The sequence below is a fragment of the Lagopus leucura genome, unplaced genomic scaffold (assembly GCF_019238085.1).
Source record: "Lagopus leucura isolate 7727_CA_CO unplaced genomic scaffold, USGS_WTPT01 Super-Scaffold_100037, whole genome shotgun sequence".
NCBI classification, from domain to species: Eukaryota; Metazoa; Chordata; class Aves; order Galliformes; family Phasianidae; genus Lagopus; species Lagopus leucura.
Window position 1 is genome coordinate 2,344,550 of NW_024962286.1, and position 19,403 is coordinate 2,363,952.

At 43.7% G+C, this 19,403-nt stretch overlaps 2 protein-coding genes across 3 annotated transcripts in view; both read left to right on the forward strand.

The window, feature by feature from the left end:
* Positions 1-5,683, forward strand: part of MTOR (mechanistic target of rapamycin kinase) — a 61,446-nt gene extending 55,763 nt beyond the window's left edge. For both annotated transcript variants that reach the window (XM_042883042.1, XM_042883043.1), the window contains exons 51-58: positions 1,115-1,187; positions 1,692-1,766; positions 2,295-2,430; positions 2,846-2,911; positions 3,638-3,718; positions 3,991-4,071; positions 4,267-4,372; positions 4,949-5,683. In XM_042883042.1, the coding sequence (XP_042738976.1) occupies positions 1,115-1,187; positions 1,692-1,766; positions 2,295-2,430; positions 2,846-2,911; positions 3,638-3,718; positions 3,991-4,071; positions 4,267-4,372; positions 4,949-4,964 (634 nt within the window). In that variant the 3' untranslated portion in view covers positions 4,965-5,683. The remainder of the gene's footprint in view (positions 1-1,114; positions 1,188-1,691; positions 1,767-2,294; positions 2,431-2,845; positions 2,912-3,637; positions 3,719-3,990; positions 4,072-4,266; positions 4,373-4,948) is intronic.
* Positions 5,684-5,936: 253 nt separating this feature from the next.
* Positions 5,937-19,403, forward strand: part of EXOSC10 (exosome component 10) — a 15,779-nt gene continuing 2,312 nt past the window's right edge. The window contains exons 1-24 of the mRNA XM_042883339.1: positions 5,937-6,115; positions 6,580-6,716; positions 7,549-7,672; positions 7,825-7,929; positions 8,131-8,296; positions 9,058-9,169; positions 9,441-9,516; positions 9,647-9,757; positions 10,167-10,310; positions 10,521-10,711; positions 11,436-11,592; positions 12,085-12,233; positions 12,541-12,591; positions 13,336-13,447; positions 13,964-14,014; positions 14,538-14,616; positions 14,714-14,841; positions 15,138-15,233; positions 15,841-15,915; positions 16,396-16,483; positions 16,595-16,668; positions 17,236-17,404; positions 17,877-17,938; positions 19,081-19,157. Of these exons, the coding sequence (XP_042739273.1) occupies positions 5,948-6,115; positions 6,580-6,716; positions 7,549-7,672; positions 7,825-7,929; positions 8,131-8,296; positions 9,058-9,169; positions 9,441-9,516; positions 9,647-9,757; positions 10,167-10,310; positions 10,521-10,711; positions 11,436-11,592; positions 12,085-12,233; positions 12,541-12,591; positions 13,336-13,447; positions 13,964-14,014; positions 14,538-14,616; positions 14,714-14,841; positions 15,138-15,233; positions 15,841-15,915; positions 16,396-16,483; positions 16,595-16,668; positions 17,236-17,404; positions 17,877-17,938; positions 19,081-19,157 (2,702 nt within the window). The 5' untranslated portion in view covers positions 5,937-5,947. The remainder of the gene's footprint in view (positions 6,116-6,579; positions 6,717-7,548; positions 7,673-7,824; positions 7,930-8,130; positions 8,297-9,057; positions 9,170-9,440; positions 9,517-9,646; positions 9,758-10,166; positions 10,311-10,520; positions 10,712-11,435; positions 11,593-12,084; positions 12,234-12,540; positions 12,592-13,335; positions 13,448-13,963; positions 14,015-14,537; positions 14,617-14,713; positions 14,842-15,137; positions 15,234-15,840; positions 15,916-16,395; positions 16,484-16,594; positions 16,669-17,235; positions 17,405-17,876; positions 17,939-19,080; positions 19,158-19,403) is intronic.

Genomic DNA, 19,403 nt, shown 5'->3' on the forward strand with positions numbered 1-19,403 from the left:
CAGGCTGCAAAGACCTCTCAGTCTGTTCATTGAAACTGTTCTTGTGATAGCATCTTTCAGTATGGATATTGCTGAGCTATGATGATACCATCTTTATGGATTTCATTGTGCTGCCATTGTTTTCAACACTGCAGCAATTGATGGAGTTTGTGCATCTTGAGTGCAAATAAGTTTCTTCTGTTCTAAGAGGAATGCACCCAAGAATGTATGAAGAGACACAAGCTCTGGTTTTGGCTTAAAACAGAATGCACCCAAGAATGTATGAAGAGACACAAGCTCTGGTTTTGGCCTTTCAGTCATAAGATGGAGAGAGATTTCCCATTCTTTCTATAAAATGGAGTAGATGATGCTTTTTCTGATCTGCATTGCAGACATGTTCTGTGGGGAAGCATAGGCTTAAATGAATTAGGCAAGTGGGAAAAAAAAATAGTAAAACAAAGAAATAATGTATGTAGTACATGATTCTTTGTCAAAAAGGGGCATTGTAACTTTCAAAATATTTTTGAAGGCAGTATCATTTAGAATTAAGGACTGTAATGCCAAAAAAGCTAAATCCTCAAATGTTTTCATACAAGAAGCTTCTATTCTTGAGCTTAAAGGCTTTTGTAACGAAATTTAAAACCTTTGAAAATTGGATTAGAGCAAAACTGGAACAAGTCAGCACGAATAACAGCATCTTGGTTTCTGTTAGTTGAGTCAGATTCTCCCCTCTTCTGGTAGTAATCCAATTGATGTTCTTCACTTGCATAAATCATTGTATTTATATACTGAAAAAAAAAAAGAAAAAAGATAATACAAATAGAAGAATTATCCTAACTGGAAAATAGATGTTCATATCCAAGAACCGTAGTGATGGCAGTGATCCCATAGGTTGTTTGTCTGCCATGAGGAGGTGGTATCTCATTCCTGAGAAGTAATTACAAAAATAATGTGATAGATGCACTGTCAAGGAAGCTGTTCTGTTCATCCCGAGATTGAAGACCTCAGACAAGCAAGCTGTCACTGGCTGTTCTCTTTCATGAAGATAAATATCATTTCAGACTAGAGCTGTGATTTACTCTATTTGTTCTTAATGACCTGTCAATCTGCTTTTTCTCCTACTCCCTCATCAAAGGCACCCTTCCAATCTGATGTTAGACAGACTGAGTGGAAAAATCCTGCATATCGACTTTGGGGACTGTTTTGAGGTAAGTCGAAGGTATTTGAGCATAAACTTCAGTAATGTTTTGCATTCTCTGATAGATCCAAAATCTATTTGTAAGTCAAGAAAAATAGACCTTGAAGAGTAGTCCTGAGCAACCTGTTTGGCTCTTCTTTGGGTTTCACTTTTACCTATGGGTGAAAATAAAATGAGTTTTGTCTGAGAGGCATGTCTTGGTCATTAGCTAACACTCTGAAACAAGCAAAGATGTATTAGCTATTAGCATCACTGTTCTGTAAAATTGCCTGGAGCAGTTTAAGCTACTGATTGGAAATTTTTGTTACTAGCATTAGCAACATGGGCACATGTTTGAATTGTCCCTGTTACCGAGGTAATTACCTAGCTTCTCCCTCAAATTTGTGGAAGCTCAGGAATACAAAGCTGGGACTTTCTTTGGAGTATAACCCTTAAGGGTGTAACAAGAAAAACAGTACTTATTAACTCTTAATAAGTTAGCCATTCATTTACTAATTCTCCATTATTTGTTTAGGTTGCAATGACAAGAGAGAAGTTCCCTGAGAAGATTCCATTTCGGTTAACAAGGATGCTGACAAATGCTATGGAGGTAAGTATTCCCTCTTTGATATGAAGGGAATTGTTTATAGGGAAAATGGCACCTATCTCTTAATCTTTTTTTCCTGTATTATGGCTATGGCTTTCCTGTATAGGTTGTGTTTGCACCTCTCCACTCCTGCAAGAGGGAGCGATGTAAGTTACTGCTTCAGCTTCATTTTCAGGTCTTGTGGTCTTTACAGTGCATCACAGTGGAATGGAAAAAAGAAAGGAAATTTCTTCACTGATGGAAAAAAGAAAGGAAATTTCTTCCATTTCTTAGGCCTTCCGTAATTTCCTCGCTTCAAAATAGGTTTTACATCAACCAAACACAACCAATAGCATGGTGCTTTACAGTGGTCGATTTGATGTCAGAGAGGAGCTTAGGTTGTAGGGATCATCTGTCTTGTTCTAATGAACAGAGACTGACAGAAGTGAATTTTAATTCAAAGCACGAGCCTTTTCCTGCTCCCTAAAAATCAGGATTGGAGTTGCATAATGAACAAAGCAGCATTTTTGATGGCTTCTTTCTCTTCTGAAGGTGACGGGCCTTGATGGCAATTACAGAATCACCTGCCACACAGTGATGGAAGTCCTGCGTGAGCATAAGGACAGCGTCATGGCTGTGCTGGAAGCCTTTGTGTACGATCCATTACTGAACTGGAGGCTGATGGACAGTAAGTTTTTCTGATAGAACAGTGACACCAGGAGAGTCATCGATCTCATTAAGGTTATATTTGAACAAGAAATGCAGAAGCATAAAACCCAATGTCTGTTTGAAGGCAGACTGATTATATTGTTGATTTGCAAGTGCTATTTATTGTAGTGGTTCTGGGGATTGTAGTGTAAACTTTTAATCACCACAGTGATGAAAACCATTTTTGCCCTTAAACAGAGGCACAGGACTAAGCTACATGCAGAATGGTTTGAGTTGTCCTTGTGTTAGCTGTCATCAAGAGATTAAAAGCCATTTCAGGTGACATTTGGAGAAGGAGAAAGTCAGCCAAGCACATACTGTATGTGGACAGGCAAATTTGCTGCAAACCTTTGAAACTTGAGTTCATCTTTTTCAGTTCTTTTATTTTCTTGCAGCAAACACAAAGGGCAACAAACGCTCACGAACAAGAACAGACTCCTACTCAGCCAGCCAGTCAGTAGGTGAGTAAAAACAATGTATATCACAAACATTTGGGGCATTTTCTTTTTTTTAACAGTATACAAGGCCACGAAGGTATTTTCAGCCTTTTTTCTTCTCGGCAGCAGACAAAGAGCTTATTGTCATTAGCTTAAGGACTAAGTGTTGAGTTTGGTACGTGGCTCAAACAGCAGATGCTCATTTACAGTTGTATTAACATTACCTTGGGGCACATAAACTGTTATAAACCAAATCACAATTGCCATGTGATAGTTATTTACTTAGCCACCACATTTTAGTGTGCAGAACATGGCAAGTAACAGTCAGTGTTGAAGGTTCATTGCATTGAATCTCAGCAATTGTTTGCCTTTGGACTACAGACCAGTGAGTGTTTCATACTCAGAGTTCTATACATTTCTATGTAAATTTCTATAAATTCTGTATAAATTTGTCTTTGCTGTAGTTTTAGGCCAATTGCATATAACTTCAGAGCATTGCTTGTTTACAGTTCAATATGAAACCTGTTCCTGAAAGTTGGATCAAACCTTTCAGTATTTTAGCAAGGGGAAGATGTTTGCTCCTGTGCTACGTTTCCAGTAGTGATAGAGATGTGTAGTATGCTTTGTCACAGTCAAGTGTGCTTTTCAAAAGAGCTAATTAACAGTGTTATTAATGTTTCCAAAGGAATGTTACTTTACCTGCCTTTCAGTCCAACACTTTCATTTTTGTTTTCGTGTTTTTATCAAAAGAAATGTTAGATGGTATGGAACTCGGGGAGACAGCCCATAAGAAAACTGGGACCACAGTGCCTGAATCCATCCATTCCTTCAGTAAGTTCCTTGGCTGATCTTATGCTGATGCAAAAATTGCTCTCAGATATGGGAATTTCACATGAGACACACATTCCACATTTATGCTGGCAAGGAAGTGCATAATTACCTGTGTTCTCAATTACAGAAAGAGATGACAGAAAATAGAATGGAATTTGGGTTTGTTAGCAATCAGAATGACACTTGGGGAGGACAGATGTGACAGCAGGATGAATGCAATAATTGTTTGGATGATGTCCTAATTCTATGGGTTTTTCACTTCTCTCTTATAGTAGGAGATGGCCTCGTGAAGCCAGAAGCTCTAAATAAGAAAGCAATTCAAATTATCAACAGAGTTCGAGATAAACTCACTGGTAAGCACTTATTTATGTAAAATCTGAGAAGATGGATCAGCACTATTTTTAATATTAGAATGGTGTGTTAATCCTGTAACTTATATCCAGTAAGGGGAGGGCAGTACAAGTCCCATCAGTCCTGAACTTGCCATCTAGAAGTTATGTTTATGGCATGTGACTTCATTCATGTTTCTTCATCCCTTAATTTCAAAGGTCGAGACTTCTCTCATGACGAAACTCTTGATGTACCCACACAAGTAGAATTGCTCATTAAGCAGGCTACTTCTCATGAGAATCTGTGTCAGTGCTACATTGGATGGTGAGTTTGTCATTCAGCTAACAATGCAAAGTTCTTCTCTGAATGATCTGGAATTAATAATTTGAGCAGAGAAAAAGCCAACAGAAACATTACTTCTTGTGTGTTTAGTTATGTAAGGAAGCCTTACCAGACGTTGATCTGATCTCATAGATTTTGCAGGCTTATGGCAGAGATCCCTTAGACAGTCCACTGTAAGAAAGTGAGTTGTCATAAGGAGTGGTGAGTAGAATGGTAGAGCATTTGAGCTGCAATCAGCCTGAACACTCTTAAGTGTTTGAAGTAAGGCATGTTTGGTCACTGATTTCAGTTACAGTGAAGAATTACATATTCTGAAGTGAACATAAATTATTTAGTTGCATGTCTCCCGTTTGAGAGAGGGAACAGTGGAATATGCTGAAGGAAACAGTTCTTTTTAGTTTTTAAGCATTAGTTAGCTGGAAAGAAGCATGGGGATCACCTGCCAACTTCTCCTATACTGTGTCTTTAAAATGGTGCCTTGGCAATCTCAGTCCTTCTCAGCATTGCCTTTGTGAAACTGCATACCAGTTAGCATTACCACATTTTTGTTTTCTTTAGGTGTCCTTTCTGGTAACAGAAGATTCCAGCCTTTTATTCTGGAGGCTTTTGCACTCCAAACGTGCTCTTCTACAAACACAAACTGAACGTTGGACTGATACACAGCCTTTGTCAAATATTTTGAAATGTAAATGAAAAGAGTTATTGTATATTAAAAGTTGGTTTAAGCCAATTTATAGCTGCTATTGGAGAAACACAAGCTGTCTGAAACACAACAGTTGATTGGGTTTCCAGGACAGTGAAGACTGATTGTACCACAGGTGTCAATGGTTCCACTTGGTCTTTAGGGAACTGGTGAATATATACGGGTTTTGACTTATTTTGCAATGTAACTAAGTCACTTGCAGGTGGATTGTTGCCCTGATCAGAAGGTTGAAGCAGATCTTAAGAGCGTAAAGATCTTAAGCTGAACGTAACCAGGTGCCTCAGTGCAGATTCATCAGTGCAAACTGGCTGCGGGCTGCAAATGAGGCACTGCTGGGGAGCTCCCAGTGTCCTGATTAAAAAGCAGTGTTGGGGAATTAGGGGAAACTGATAACTGGCATAGGAGGCAAAAGGGGGAGAGCTGGTCATAACTTGAAACAGAAAATAATGGTTATTAAACAGGGGAGGGGAGGAAGTTGTGAATTATGAATAAAACGTTAAAAAAAATGCACAAAATACAACAGAGTAGCCATGTTTAGATGCCATGTTGTATTTGAATATTTTTGTGCCAATAAATTACACCAAAATGTAGAAACGTGGGCTGCGTTCTTGTTTATTCCTAAGGACCTCTTAGGAAGAGGCAGGCAGGCCGAGCTGTAGCAGATCGCAGGCAGAGCCGCATGGGGTGGCTGGGGGTCCGCAGGCAGCACGGCCCGCCACGCCGCAAGGGGGCGCAAGATGGAAGGCTTGGCACTGTCTAGCCACCCGAACGCGCTGCCCCTTTTCCGCTCTCAGCCCTGACGGGCGGGAAGCTCTCGCGAGAGCTTCTGGGCGTCGCGTGGCTGAGGGGACAAGATGGCGGCCGCCGTCGGCGAAGGAAAAGGCTGCGCGGCGGCGGGGAGTCCAGAGGCTCGAGGGGGCAGAGCAGGGTCGGGGGGGCTGCCCGCGGAGCAAGAAAGAGAAGGGAACCCCGCCGCTGCGCCGGTGCTGCCCGGCTTCGACGACGTCGACGCCTTCGTCAAGGTGCGGGGCGGGGCGGAGGCGAGGCGGGAGGGGCGCTGTGCACTACGGCTCCCGCCGACCCGCGCGCGGTTCGGGCCGTGGCGCTCCCAGAGCCGTGCGCCGCGGGGCATGCTGGGAGCTGCAGTCCTGCCCCGGGAGGGCTGTCTGAGGGGGCGGGCGGGAAGCCCTGCAGTTCGTTGTCGTTAAAATAAAGCCGATATCCGCGTTTCTGCCGATTTAATGATGTCTTTCGGGACGTAAATCGTAGAACGAGAACTAGGCGTGTTGTTGTTACTCTTTTTTTCTGTTTGGAGGGTCCTGTTAGATGGTATAAATGAAGCGACCGCGAACTTAATCGTGTTAAAAAGCATCCAAACAGAACAAGGCTTAGTGACTGCTGGGTGTAACCGCGCTGTGCAGACGGGCAGGGAAGAAGCATTTCAGCAGGGCGGCGGGCAGTGCAGTAACACGATGCTCTCGCACAGCACGCCCTCGGCACCATGGTGGCCACCACGAAGGCATCCAGCGGGCTCCCGCAGCCTGGCGATGAGTACGACTTCTACCGCAGCTTCCCTGGGTTCCGGGCGTACTGCGAGGCGCAGGGCCAGCGGCTCCTGCACTGGTAAGAAGCCGTCGCGGCTCCGGCATCTTCTGATCCCAAACAGAGGGTGGCACCTTTCTTGGAATCTCCAGGCTGGTTGGAGATTAAAGGATGTTTTGGGTCACGTGCCTAATTTTAGCTAAGTTTTGAACGGTTCACGTTTTAAACGATGGGTTTACACAATGCCTTTAATGGTGGTGGTGGTAAAGAAGTGCAGAGCAAGCAGGGACTGATGTGAAATGCATAAGGCTCTGGGGGAGACCTGGGAATGGCCTTTCAGTATCTAAAGGAGCATATAAGAAAGAAGAGAACAGAATCTATAGCAGCATCAGTTGTGATAGAACTAGAGGAAAGGGTTTTGGGCTAAAAGAGGGGAGGTTTAGACTGGCTATAATGGTGAGGATAGTGAGTCACAGGCTGCCCCGAGTGGTGCTGTGCCCCATCATCTGTGGAGACACTTGAGGTCAGGATGGATGTGTCTCTGAACACTGATAGAGCTGTAGATGTCCTTGTTCATTGCAAGGAAGTTGGACCAGATGGCCTTTAAAGGTCCCTTCCAAACAAGTCTGTGATCTAGAAAATTGTTTGATAAAGAAATTAGTACTATTAGTACTAAACGGTTGAACGGTTGGACTGGATGATCTTTTAGGTCTTTTCCAACCTTGGTGATTCTATGATTCTAAATAACAGTACTGTAAAGGTGTGTCTTATGTTTACTGCTTGCATGTAATTATAGGTATTACATTTGATCTGCTTTCAAACTTCTAAGATGTAGAAAGTCGAGAAGAAGTGCATGATTTGGTGCTCAGTGTGCCTGTTGAAATCAATAGTAACTGTGCTGTTCTCTTGCAAGCATGAGCAGGGTGATGCAGTACCACGGCTGCCGCAGCCACATGAGAGATCACAGCAAAGTCACAGAGCTGGAAGATAAGTTTGATATGCTGGTTGACTCCAATGACGTCATTCTTGAAAGAGTGGTGAGCAAATCATTCCTCAGCATTATTTGTATAAAGTATTCGGGTACCACAAGTTTTTTTTAATTAAAATAGGTTTAATATTAGTGCTTTTACAATTGTGTTGTGTACAGCAGGTGTTTGGTTTTCACCTTTTTTTTTTCCCTGGAATTTAGGGTATTTTACTGGATGAAGCAGCAGGAGTGAACAAAAACCAGCAGCCCGTCCTTCCTGCTGGGCTGCAGATGCCACAGACGATCGTCTCCAGCTGGAACCGCAAGGTGAGGCTGCTGCACTCAGGTTGCTGTTCCAGCTTCTTTTTCCCTGTACAGTGCTCCAGTTTTCCAGTGGACCTTAGTAGTTAAATGTACCCTTGGTCCTTTTCACGTGTTCTCACTCTGTTTTCTCACAGTGTTGGGTCAGTGGATAGGAGAAGCTCTGGATGTCTGTTAAGTCACGTTGGTTTGTCTTCCTTTGAATAGGCAGGAGAATACCACAAAAGAACTAAGTCTGAAACCTTCCGACTGCTTCACGCCAAGAACATCACTCGCCCACAGCTTAAGTTTAAAGAAAAGATTGACAATTCCAACACTCCCTTTGTACCTAAACTTTTTATCAAGCCAAATGCTTTGAAACCATTGCCTGAAGGTAAGTTTTTTTGTTGTTGATGGGTAATCTGTTGAGAATACCTGTCCTGACAATTCAGAAGAGGAAGTATTGACTGTAGAAACAAGTAGGAGCAGAAGATGTTGACTATTTGGTTGAGATTACTCTGTGACTCCATTGTTTGTGTACGTGCAGTGTAAGATTTGGTCAGCATGCAGCATCTTCTTGTTGGTATACAGTAATTAACCTGTTCCCAACAGATGCTCTGCTGCTTCCCTATGCCACCATTGAACTTCCATAATGAGAGTCCCCTTGACAGAAGGAGTTTTGTTGATTGGTCTGTAAGTCTGGTTGACTTTACAGATGCCTTCTTCTAATTAGTCAGAAAGGGAGGGACAGGATTAGGGCTGGCTTTATCAAAGCTGCCAGTGAAACATCTCGTCTCAGCAAGGTGTCACATTTCTGCTGCTGATCCACATCGAGTCTGCACTGATGTGGGTGTAATTTAGAATGTGGGAATGAGTGAAAGTGTTTGCTGAAGGTTTTTCAGTCTCTTTCCAAGCTTTCAAGCAGAGCCACCTTGCGTGTTTCTTACAGCATCCTGTTCACACCCAGTCGCTGGGTTTTCTCTGGAGCTGCAGACACAAATCTAGCGGGCAGCAAAAGCTGTAGGTCTAAATTAACAAGTTCTTGATACTCTGTGACTGCGAAAGGATGCTGTGGTGGGTGGAGGGGAGAGGTTAGTAGACTGAGAGCATATTATGTGTGGGACCTGGTCCAGTTGTTCCATATTGGTTGTTCAGCCCTCACAAAAAGCGGACGGGAACGAAAGGAACGCCCCGAAGACTTGGATGTCCCAGCTGCTTTGGCAGACTTCATACACCAGCAGAGGACGCAGCAAACTGAGCAAGACATGTAAGAACTTAAACCAGCAGCGAGGTGCTTGGAGTGCACTGCTGAGCGTGCACTTGTGTGATGGCATCTGTGTGTAGCAGCTCTGCATGTGTTTGTGTCTGCACACTGCGTTGTGTGTGATCTGCTTCAGTCGTCGGAGTTATCTTAAACCTAATCCTTAGCAAGAGACAAAATTATTACTCAGTAGGGAAACTTGTTAGCTCTCAGAAGTCTCTGTCTGCTGGCTTTGTGACTGAAATGTAGTCCGTGCCTGTTTTCCTACCTTCCATAGGTTTGCTCATCCTTACCAGTATGAACTGGAGCACTTTTCTCCACCAGATGGAGTTCTTAAGAAACCAGAACCCCAGGTTGGTGCCCATATTAATTTGTGAGCAGATGCAATAGGTTTACAGCCTTGACAAATTTCAGAATTGAGAAGGGGAGGTGTGGAGCAGGGATGGACAAGAACTTACTGTTCCTAATAATTTACTCTGCCAGATGTACAGGCCCATGAAGGAAACACCTTGTCATTTTATCACTACGCTGGATGAGCTGGTTGAACTGAACGAGAAGCTTATGAACTGTAAAGAGTTTGCTCTGGACTTAGAGGTAATCAGTTTGTGTTTTCTATTTAAAAGCTGTATGCATGCTCTTAGCACTTAGGAAACTGCTCTGTTCTTCCAGGCTATTTTGTAGCTTTCTCTTTATCCCACTTTTAGTGCTTTCTTACATGTGTTTAGTTCATGGCCATGACATGTCACATTGTCTAGAGATTTGTCTGAAACAAACAGTGGCAGTGTTCTGAGTTTTTCAGTGGTAGTGATGGCTGCATGTTTCATACTGAATTTGTTTTTTGCCCATGCTGGGTGCTGCGTTACTGAGTGCAAGGGTGAAGCTTGCTCTGATTATCTTGGCTTTGGGAAGTTCTCTGTTCATTTTTCTTCCTTCATTTGGAGTGCATTTGTTTTGTACTATTATCTGCAATCGATCCTAATTAATATTTCTTGTTGTTTTTCAGCACCATTCCTACAGGAGCTTCCTGGGCTTGACGTGTCTGATGCAGATTTCCACTCGAACAGAAGACTTCATTATTGATACGCTGGAGCTGCGCAGTGACATGAGCATCCTCAATGAGACCTTCACAGACCCAGCAATTGTGAAGGTCAGCTGCCACGATCACCAGAACTCCTTGGTGTTTTTTGTTTGATTGTTTGATTTTGGTGGTTCTTGTTCTTTTTGGTAGTCCTGCACACTTAATGGTGAAAGTCAGAGCAAACAAGAAGTCTGATCCCAGACACGTGAATATGAACCCCCACAGCACTGACAGTAGAAATGTTCTTCATGTTATCCTCAATTTCTGTTGCTTTACAAGGTCCTGCATGGTGCTGATTCAGATGTGGAGTGGCTGCAAAAAGACTTTGGCCTGTACTTGGTGAACATGTTTGATACTCACCAAGCTGCTCGTCTTCTCAATCTTGGCAAGCACTCTTTGGACCACTTGCTGAAGCTGTATTGCAGTGTGGATGCTGACAAGCAGTACCAACTGGCTGACTGGAGGATACGGTAAGAATTCACCCCTTAGATGGGCCGAGCTGCAAGGTGGCACTTAGCCTTGTTTCTGTTGTTAGCCTAGGAGCTTGTTTCTGCTTGCAAGCCCCATAGTTGTACATTGCTCTCAAAGCAAACAGGCACAGCGTTTACCTTCAAGTGGTTTAAGTTTCTGTAAGTGTTACATCTTTCTGTGTTTCTTCAGAGATTGGGTTATTTGGGGAAGGTCTGGGAATATTGTTTAATGAAAAGCTCATGTGTAAGAAACATGAGGGAAGCTCGTTTCCTGGGGGCGGTGCTGAACCACTGCAGTGTTGTGCAGAATGTCAGTGTTTGGCTTCTAAGTCCCCACGAAACTGTTTGGTTACCCATGGTAGATAGAGCAGTGTGCTGTGAGAGCACTCAGCCTGGCTGTAGAGATCAACTCTGCACACTACAGAGAGCCCAGATTTAGTTTGTAGGCTCTGAAGAATGAAAAGGTCTTGACAAATGCCATAGCAGGCACTTCTGCTGTCTGGCTCAATAGCAGTCATGTTGTCCATCTGAACAAGGTGTCATCTGAATAAGATGAGTGCGCAGTTTGTTACTGCTGTTGTCCAACAAATCCCTCAGGAAGGAAACAGGAGGATTTACTGTTAGTGTGTTTGAGATGCAGTTTGCCCCAGTGTGTGCTGCAAAGGGAAAACGACTGGTGGGGGGCAGCTGAAATGTATTAGTGTCATTTTGGCTCTTTTTTTAGCCCTTTGCCAGAGGAAATGATGCAGTATGCCCGTGATGACACTCACTACTTGCTCTACATTTACGATAAGATGAGGGAGGCACTGTGGGAGAGAGGCAACGAGCAGCCTGCTCAGCTGAGGGTTGTTTGGCAGCGCAGCAGAGACATCTGCCTGAAGGTAAAGCTTCATCTCATTGCATTACCTGGATCAGAGTACAGGCTTACCAGGATATAAAGTCCTTTACCCGTTTCTTCATCTGTTGCATAGACATTTTGTTTTGTTTTCCTTACTTGCGTGTGTGAAATTGACTGTATGAATCCATACTGTGCTGTGTGCAGCCTTTTGCTTCGCCAGGCAAAGTGCCTGCATTTAGATTCCCTCTTGCTATTGTCTGAATGCTGACACACCTTGGCCATATCGAATGTTCCTTTCCCCAGGGAAATGTTCTATTTCCAGTTCTACTGGACATTGCTGACAGTTCAAAGCCTTGGTGGAGTTGCCTTGAGACAATTATATTGTGTCTGCGGAAAGTGCTGACTCCAAGAGGCATGACACCTGAGTTTATTCAATCCCCTTGCATCTGTTGAGGTTGTGCCCCATTGAAGCAATTCGATCGAGTAAGCACCAATCTGATGGCTGATCACAAGTCTTTCTTTTTTTCCTCTCCAGAAATACATCAAGCCCCTCTTTTCAGATGAGTCCTACCTTGAGCTCTACAGGAGGCAGAAAAAACACCTCAACACACAGCAGCTGACAGCATTTAGGTTGCTGTTTGCGTGGAGAGACAAGACAGCGCGTCAGGAAGATGAGAGTATAGGGTAGGAGGGCATTTGTTACAGAAGCTGTCTTCAACGAGTGTTGATTGTGCTCCCAGCCCTGGGGGGGAGCCTCTCTGTTATCTGTAGAAATTAGTGTGCTGCTTGGGGCTGCTTTTTGCGTGTAGAACAGAAGTGTCATGATGTTTGAAGTAAATTCTTATGTGTACCTAAATCACTCCTGCTTAATTTCTTCTTGATTGACTTATGTCTTCACACAGTGTAATCTGGGGCAGACTTGTGCACTTGCAGGATATTTTTATGAGTTTTTCACATTCTGTTATGTTCACGCTGCCTCTTTGTGTTGTAGATACGTGTTACCAAACCACATGTTATTGAAGATAGCAGAGGAGCTGCCCAAGTAAGTTTTGTTCATCCTTGAAGAGTCTCATTTGACTTTGATATCTTGCAAAGTGTTTCCTAGTGCATAATTTCGTTTGTAGTTAGTTCCTTCCAGCTGTCAGGACTGCTTTTCTATATAGCTCTTCAGTTTGTTGAAGAAATAAACTGCAATTTCCCCCCAGAAGCTCCAAATTTCTTCTCAGAAATGCATCTCTATGGTTTTATTGCACTAATACATTCCTTTGCATTGCTATGTATCACACATCTGCCCCTGCGATTCCTACAGTATTACAGAGCAAGGGAGAATAGAATTCCCCTGTAACATCTGGGCTTTTTTGTTCTCAGTGGGAGTTGAGTGAGGACAGATCTCTTTCAAAACTCAATTTATCCAACTTGTTCCTGTTCTCCAACACTTGGCACACTCATCATCTAATGTTCCGTACCTGAGAATGATAAAAATGCACCTTTAAGTGCAAGTCCATTGTTGGACACAGCTTCAGGAGATGATCAGCAATAAAGGAAAAAAAGGAACAAAGAGTACAGACAGAGCACAGTGAAAGGAGTGAGTCAGGAGCTGTGTTAGTGGTTTCTCCTTACCTCCAGAGCAGAAATTTTCATCACTGAGGATATACTCTGACAATTAATCTGACTTGTCTCGTGCTGTCACAGGCCTGTGGTTGTGTCCACTTGCACATCCTTTGAATGCAAATGCTTAACATAAGCCATAAATACAGCACACTGAATTTTTCTCATCTCTCTTTAGAGAGCCCCAGGGTATCATTGCTTGCTGCAATCCAGTCCCACCTCTGGTTCGCCAGCAGATTAATGAGTTGCATCTTCTCGTTCAGCAGGCCCGAGAGATGCCTCTTCTCAAGGTAGGAGCAGCTCGTGTCACACAGCAGTCATCACTTGCTTTCCATAGGGCAGGGACTGCAGCCACATGGAGACCTGTGAGGGTGAGGTGCATGTTGGCATTGCTGAGCAGGCTGTGGTTGCCCCTGCAGCAGCCTATCTTTATATCACGCTTTACACTGAGCTGTGAGGAGCAGCTGCACCTCGTGGAATCTGTAGGCCATGTAAATGGATTCCTAAATCTTACTTGGCTGTGGTGAAGAAAAAACAGCTCTAGATTTGAGGAATTCAGTAGGTGTGGTCCATTTTTAGCATGCAGGTATTAGTACAGCCTTCTCCCTTTGGTGCAACAAGGCTGTTTGTGAGCATGACCATTGGCTTTCTGTATCCATATGCAAACACTGCAGGAAAATAAGAAAGAACGTAGTTTTATTAACCCAGAAGCTTGTATTACATGTATTGAAAACATGAGAAGAGAAGCCAGTCCAGAAGAAGTAGGGCAGGTGCAGTTAACTGACTTTCTTTCTCTCCCATTCTAGTCGGAGATTGCTTTGACAGTCAAGAAAAGGACATCTCTCTCCAACCCTGAGGTAATGTTTGCATAATAGTTGTCTCCTTGCATCTTAAGCCTTAAGCATGGGAAAAAAACAACCTAGCAACGTTCTAGCTTGCAGTAAATTGTTTATCCTAGTCCATTTTATAGATCTTTCCTCTTTATGTTGATGTTAAATTTCTGTGCTGAACTCCAAGCATTACCAGCTGCAAATTGGCATTTTACAAATCAGCACAGAAGGTTTCATCAGCAGACACCATAGATGGTAGGCATTTGCACGTGTGTCAGTCTGTAATGGTGGGTCCTTGGGAAGGGAAGTCTCAGATGAGCTGCTGAGGCTGACTCATCCTCCTGCTTAAAAGTACAGCATCTCCATTAAGCACTGGGTTGTTGCTTTTGATGCCAGGTGCGTTGTGCTCTGACAGGTGAGTTAGAAACACTCAATCTCTGAATGTCACCCTTCTCTTTGAGCTTTCTTAATGCATCTCTGCAATAGGTGAAAACATGTGGATTCCTAGAGTAGTGTACTGATGGTGTTTGCCATTTGAACCTTTCTGCAGAGGCTGGAGAATGCCTTCTTTGGACCACACGACAGTTCCCGGATTCCTATGGATGATTTTCAGAATAATTCTGCTTTAGGTAATTTGGATTTATGAGTTGTGATGGATGTGACACTATGTGGCAGTAGAATATACATGCATCTAATAAATGCATCTTCTTTTCAATTTTCATGTAGAATCTACATCTGCACCAGTCTTGGAACGTGATTCTCTCTTTTCGGACAGTGAGAGGACAATGAATATTCAGGGTGTTCAGCCAGAGTCAGCGTGCCTTATTGCTACTGCCACTGTCAGCATATTCAGTGTAAGCACTCTGTGGTGGTGCCAGCATTCAAGTGTTAGGAAACAAACTTAATGTGGTGTAAATGTGTGGTAGCAGTGAAAGAAGTAGTAGGGTGTGCATGGAAGTGCTGCTGGTGTCCTGTCAGACATATGGCATAACAAGACAATGAGGCTGGGAGGCCAGCAAATGAATTCTTTCTGGAGGGTTGCTGCCAGTGCTGGAGTTTCAGATAATGGCAGATAACGTGCATGGGATGGCAGTGGCCAGGAGTAAGAATGATTCATGTTCATGTTTCTTCCCTTATATTTTTTTTTTAGGAATGTGATAAAGATGAAGGAAGTGAGAAGGTTTTAACAGCTGCACAGAAAAAAGCTCAGCGTATAATGGAGTCCTTTGAAAATCCATTCAGAATGGTAAAATTCAAAGTGGGGTAAAACCCAATATGTATTTGTAGTGATGCTGACAAACCACCCCGTGCAAAGGGTGCTCTGCTCTGCTTCCCAGGCTGCATGACAGACCTTGATGCAGTGACAGCTCTGCTGGAGTTGAGAGATTGTCCTTGCAGAGCAGACGTGTGGATGTGCTCTCAAAACATCCCGAGTTGTGCCTGTAGTAAGCAGACCTCTTGTACTGCTTTCTGTTTGTTTATCAAGCTTGAGGTTTCTTTAATTTGCATCACATTTTCATCTCTGTGGCTGAAATTAGTGAGTTGATTTTATTCTTCTAATGAAAAAGAACAATAGAATACTTTGTAACAGATATGGAGCAGCAGGTTACTGGGACGCAGCATACAAACAACTCTTTTCTGCTGTGTGGTTGGAGGTTTTGTTTTGTGTGTCTGGTTTGGTTTAATTGTTTATTCTTTAACGTTGTTGGCTGTGGTAACTGATTTTTCCAAAAGATGATCTTCCTGTAGGAATGTTTCTTACACATAAATTTGATCTGGGACGTGGCAATGAGCTGACAGCACCAATAGCACACGCTGTGCTTAAAGACAAATGCTTTTTTCCCTTTCTGCAGTATTTGCCTTCAGAACAGAATCCTGCCTACGTCTCACAGTCTGCAAAGTTTGACCCATCATCAAAAATTTACGAAGTAAGACTGAAGTTAAGATTTCCTGCCAACTACTAGAAAAGAAACAAATACTTGGATTCTTTTCCTTTGGGAGCCTTAGCAATATATGTCTGGGTTTTTTTTTCGCCTTAGAAAAAGAATATAAACTTTAAGAAACATAATGTGTTCCTAAGTCAGTATCTGATTGTTTGAATTGCATTCATACCCTTCAAGGAGCCAGAGATTGGAGACATTCCGCTTTGTAGTCTGGGTCTGTCAAAGCTACAAACTACTGCTGAAGTCTGCATCTGCCTTTGTTCTCATTGGGCTTGTTTGTAGCTCAGAACTTTTAAAGCCCATAGTTCTACTTTACTTGGTGCAGCAGATCTTAATCTCTTTTACGATCCAATTTGATCTTTTGTGCTCTTAATGAAGACCAGCATGTAATAGCAAGTTTATAAACTCCCTGTTGCCATAAAACTTCAAAGAAAACGATTCCAGGTAATTTTTTTTCCTTTGCAGATCAGCAATCGATGGAAGTTGATGAGTAAGACACAAGTACAGAAGGAATCCAGGGATGAAGCAAAAAAGAAAGCAGCTCAGCAGTCAGGTACAGCCCTTTTCCTCCTCAGTGTGTTGGCTAATGTGCTTTTCCCAGTGACTTTCTAACCTCCTGGCTAATTTAGTCCTGCTTCCTACAGTAATGTCTGTTTGTCTCTAGCTGCTCGTGACCAAGCACAGAAGGAGTACAAAGAGGCAACAGAAAACATTGTGTCTGTTCGTCAGCAAGCTATGGTATGTCCCTGAGTTTAACTCTTCCAGCCTTTGCCTTCTTTGACCTTTTTAACATCAATTCAGAATAAGACCCTGTGCCCCCATTACTCTGAACCGATGCCCAAGCTGAAAGCAGCTGATCTCAAGCGACCTGAATGACAGACAGCCTTGATAGCAGGCTGTCTGTGCTTCTCCCTTACGTGCAGCAAAAGCCCCTGGCAGCTGTGCTCTGCAAATCTTCACATCCTTCCTTGTCTTCAGAAAGGAATGTGTTGCACTCCTGCAGCTCACTGTTCCTTGCTTGCCTGTGGGGTGACAGCAGATCTCAGCCTCAAATGTCCCATGAAATGACAGCTTGGCTTTTCATCCGAAAAGTCCCTGCACTGAGGGGTGGAAGGAAGGGAAGGGACGTGGTTCAGTCCCAAAGAAAAACACAGTGCTTTCCCCCCCCGCTGTTATTGCCACACACAGCCCCTGCTGTCACAGGCCCAGCTCCACCAACAGCTCATCAGCATGCTGCTGCTCGTGCCTGCACAGAGATGTTTCATTCTCCTGAACTTGTTCCCGTTCTGTGGGTCGCTTTCACAGCAGGAGCAAGCTAATAGGAAGAGGGAGAGGGTCATGAGTGAAACAGCACCAGAACTGCCAAAACCAGAGAAGAAACGGCCAAAAGCCTCCCAGCAACCAGAGGAGCTGGAAGCACCGAAGCAGTTTACCCCCTTTGATTACAGCAAGTTCAACTTCAAAGTGTTTGCGGGTAAGATCTGCATCTCGGCTGGAGTGCTGCAGGCTGTGGAAAACCTTGCCAGCTGAGGCCTGAGAAGGCTGTGTGAATCTGGGTGCCAAGGCAGTACAAATGGTTAAAATGCACTCACACTGCAGTGAGGAAACATTAAAAGAAATTTACCTAGGGAAGGGGTAGTGTAGCATCCTTTTTCTGGCTTGGAAACAAAACTTGGAAACAGGTGAGGGGATTGTGGATTCATGGTTTGCTTCTCTTCTCAGCAGTGAAAGTCATTTGTTTAATTGGGCCCAAGAAAGTAGGAGTTACAGGAGACATAGCTTCTCATAATGTGTCTATTCAGAAGCTTCTTTTGCCCTGCAGTGGCTGTTCTGTTTTTTTTTTAGCTTGGGAGACTGCAGTGAAACCTCTTCATCAGAGAAACACGAGGAAGAGTACTGTTCTTTCTAGCAATCTTCAGTGACAACTTCTCTCCTCTTTCCCATAGGAAGCAGCAAATCGAAGCAGTCAGCACAGTTTGATCCCGCCAGACAAGTTCACACAGGCAAGGTACAGACATGTCGTGAAAGAAGTAACAGAACTCTTGGTGATCGTGTGTACCCAGCTGGGAATTGCTGGGAGAGGTTTTTTTTATTGTTGGAAAAGCAGACTCTTCCAGGATCTGCAAAATATTCCCTTGCAGCACTTGGTGCTGACATGCAGCTTCCAGTCACAAACTCGTGCCTTGCATCACGGCCTCGTCTTGCTCAGGAAGAGCTTTCCTGGGGCTTTCATGCTCTCCCGTTGTTTCTCACCTGGTTGTACTTGGTTCAAGCTGCACCACCTGCACAGCAGGCACACTGCTTCGGCTACGTCAAATTGCAGTTCTAAATTCAAGGCACCCTCCAGAATCTCAAAGTCCCTCCAGTTGTGGCCTCGGCACATCCAGGTGTTGCCTGCATTCTCCACTCAAGGAAGAAATTTTTTCCTGATTTAATTTATTGCTAATTAACTTAAACTTCTCATCACTGACTGGGAGAATGAAGGGAACTGTGACCAGCACAGGAGAGTTTGTGTCTGTGCGCTGAACAGATCGCTCTGGCAGAGCTGGCTTGTTAAGTGCAGTGCTCACGTATGGAGCATTTGAGACGTGACGTCAGTGGCCATTCAAGCATGAAGTAATAGATGCTCATTTGTGAATTCATTGGGTGCCCAGGCACCAATTAATTTCCAAAGCTCATTTCTTGCTTTTCAGCCTCTTTCCTGTACATGCTGCTTTCTTGTGTGTTCAGCTGAAGGGCAAATGATTCCAGGAAGCCTCTTAGGTACTCATTTAAAATCATATATCAGGAGCAGAACAGGTTTATGCCTGATGGTCTGTGAATAGTTTCCAGCACGATTTGCTGTGTCACTGTAAACTTTTCTCAAAAGAAAAAAAGCCAGCAAAACAATTTGCCAGTGAATGTAGGAGAGCAAGGTTTTAGACCTTTAGGACTTCTGTCTAGGTGGGCACATGGGACATTGGTGGCAAGACCAGCAGAACAGCATGTATTCAAGTGGATTCAGTGCACATGCATGTACAGTAGTGGCAAAACAAAGCCCAGAGTGTAAGCAGTGCTCCTTGAGGTAGGAGGGTCCGTCAGGATGTGCACCACGTGGAACAGACTGCATTTGTCCGCTCCTCACTGTGCTGTTTTTTCTCTTCCACACAGAAATTTGCTGGAGCCAACAAACTTCAACAACCGGCTGGAAACCGAAGCATGTCCTACCTGGCAGGGAAAGCTGATAGGTGTGTTGTTGTCAGCCTGCTCTCATCGTGGGGCAGTGTTTGCACTCCTGTGCCACGGGCTGAGCGCAGCTATTGTGCTCCGCTGCTGGGGGAGCTTAAGCACGTTTAATGGGAAGCAGTTGCATAACATCTACTCATGTTCATTTGGCAGCTTGACATCAGTTTACGGGGGGGGGCCGGGGGGGGGGTGAAAAAAAAAAAAAAAATTATGGAGGAAAAAAAAAAAAGAAAAAAAATGGGGTGTTG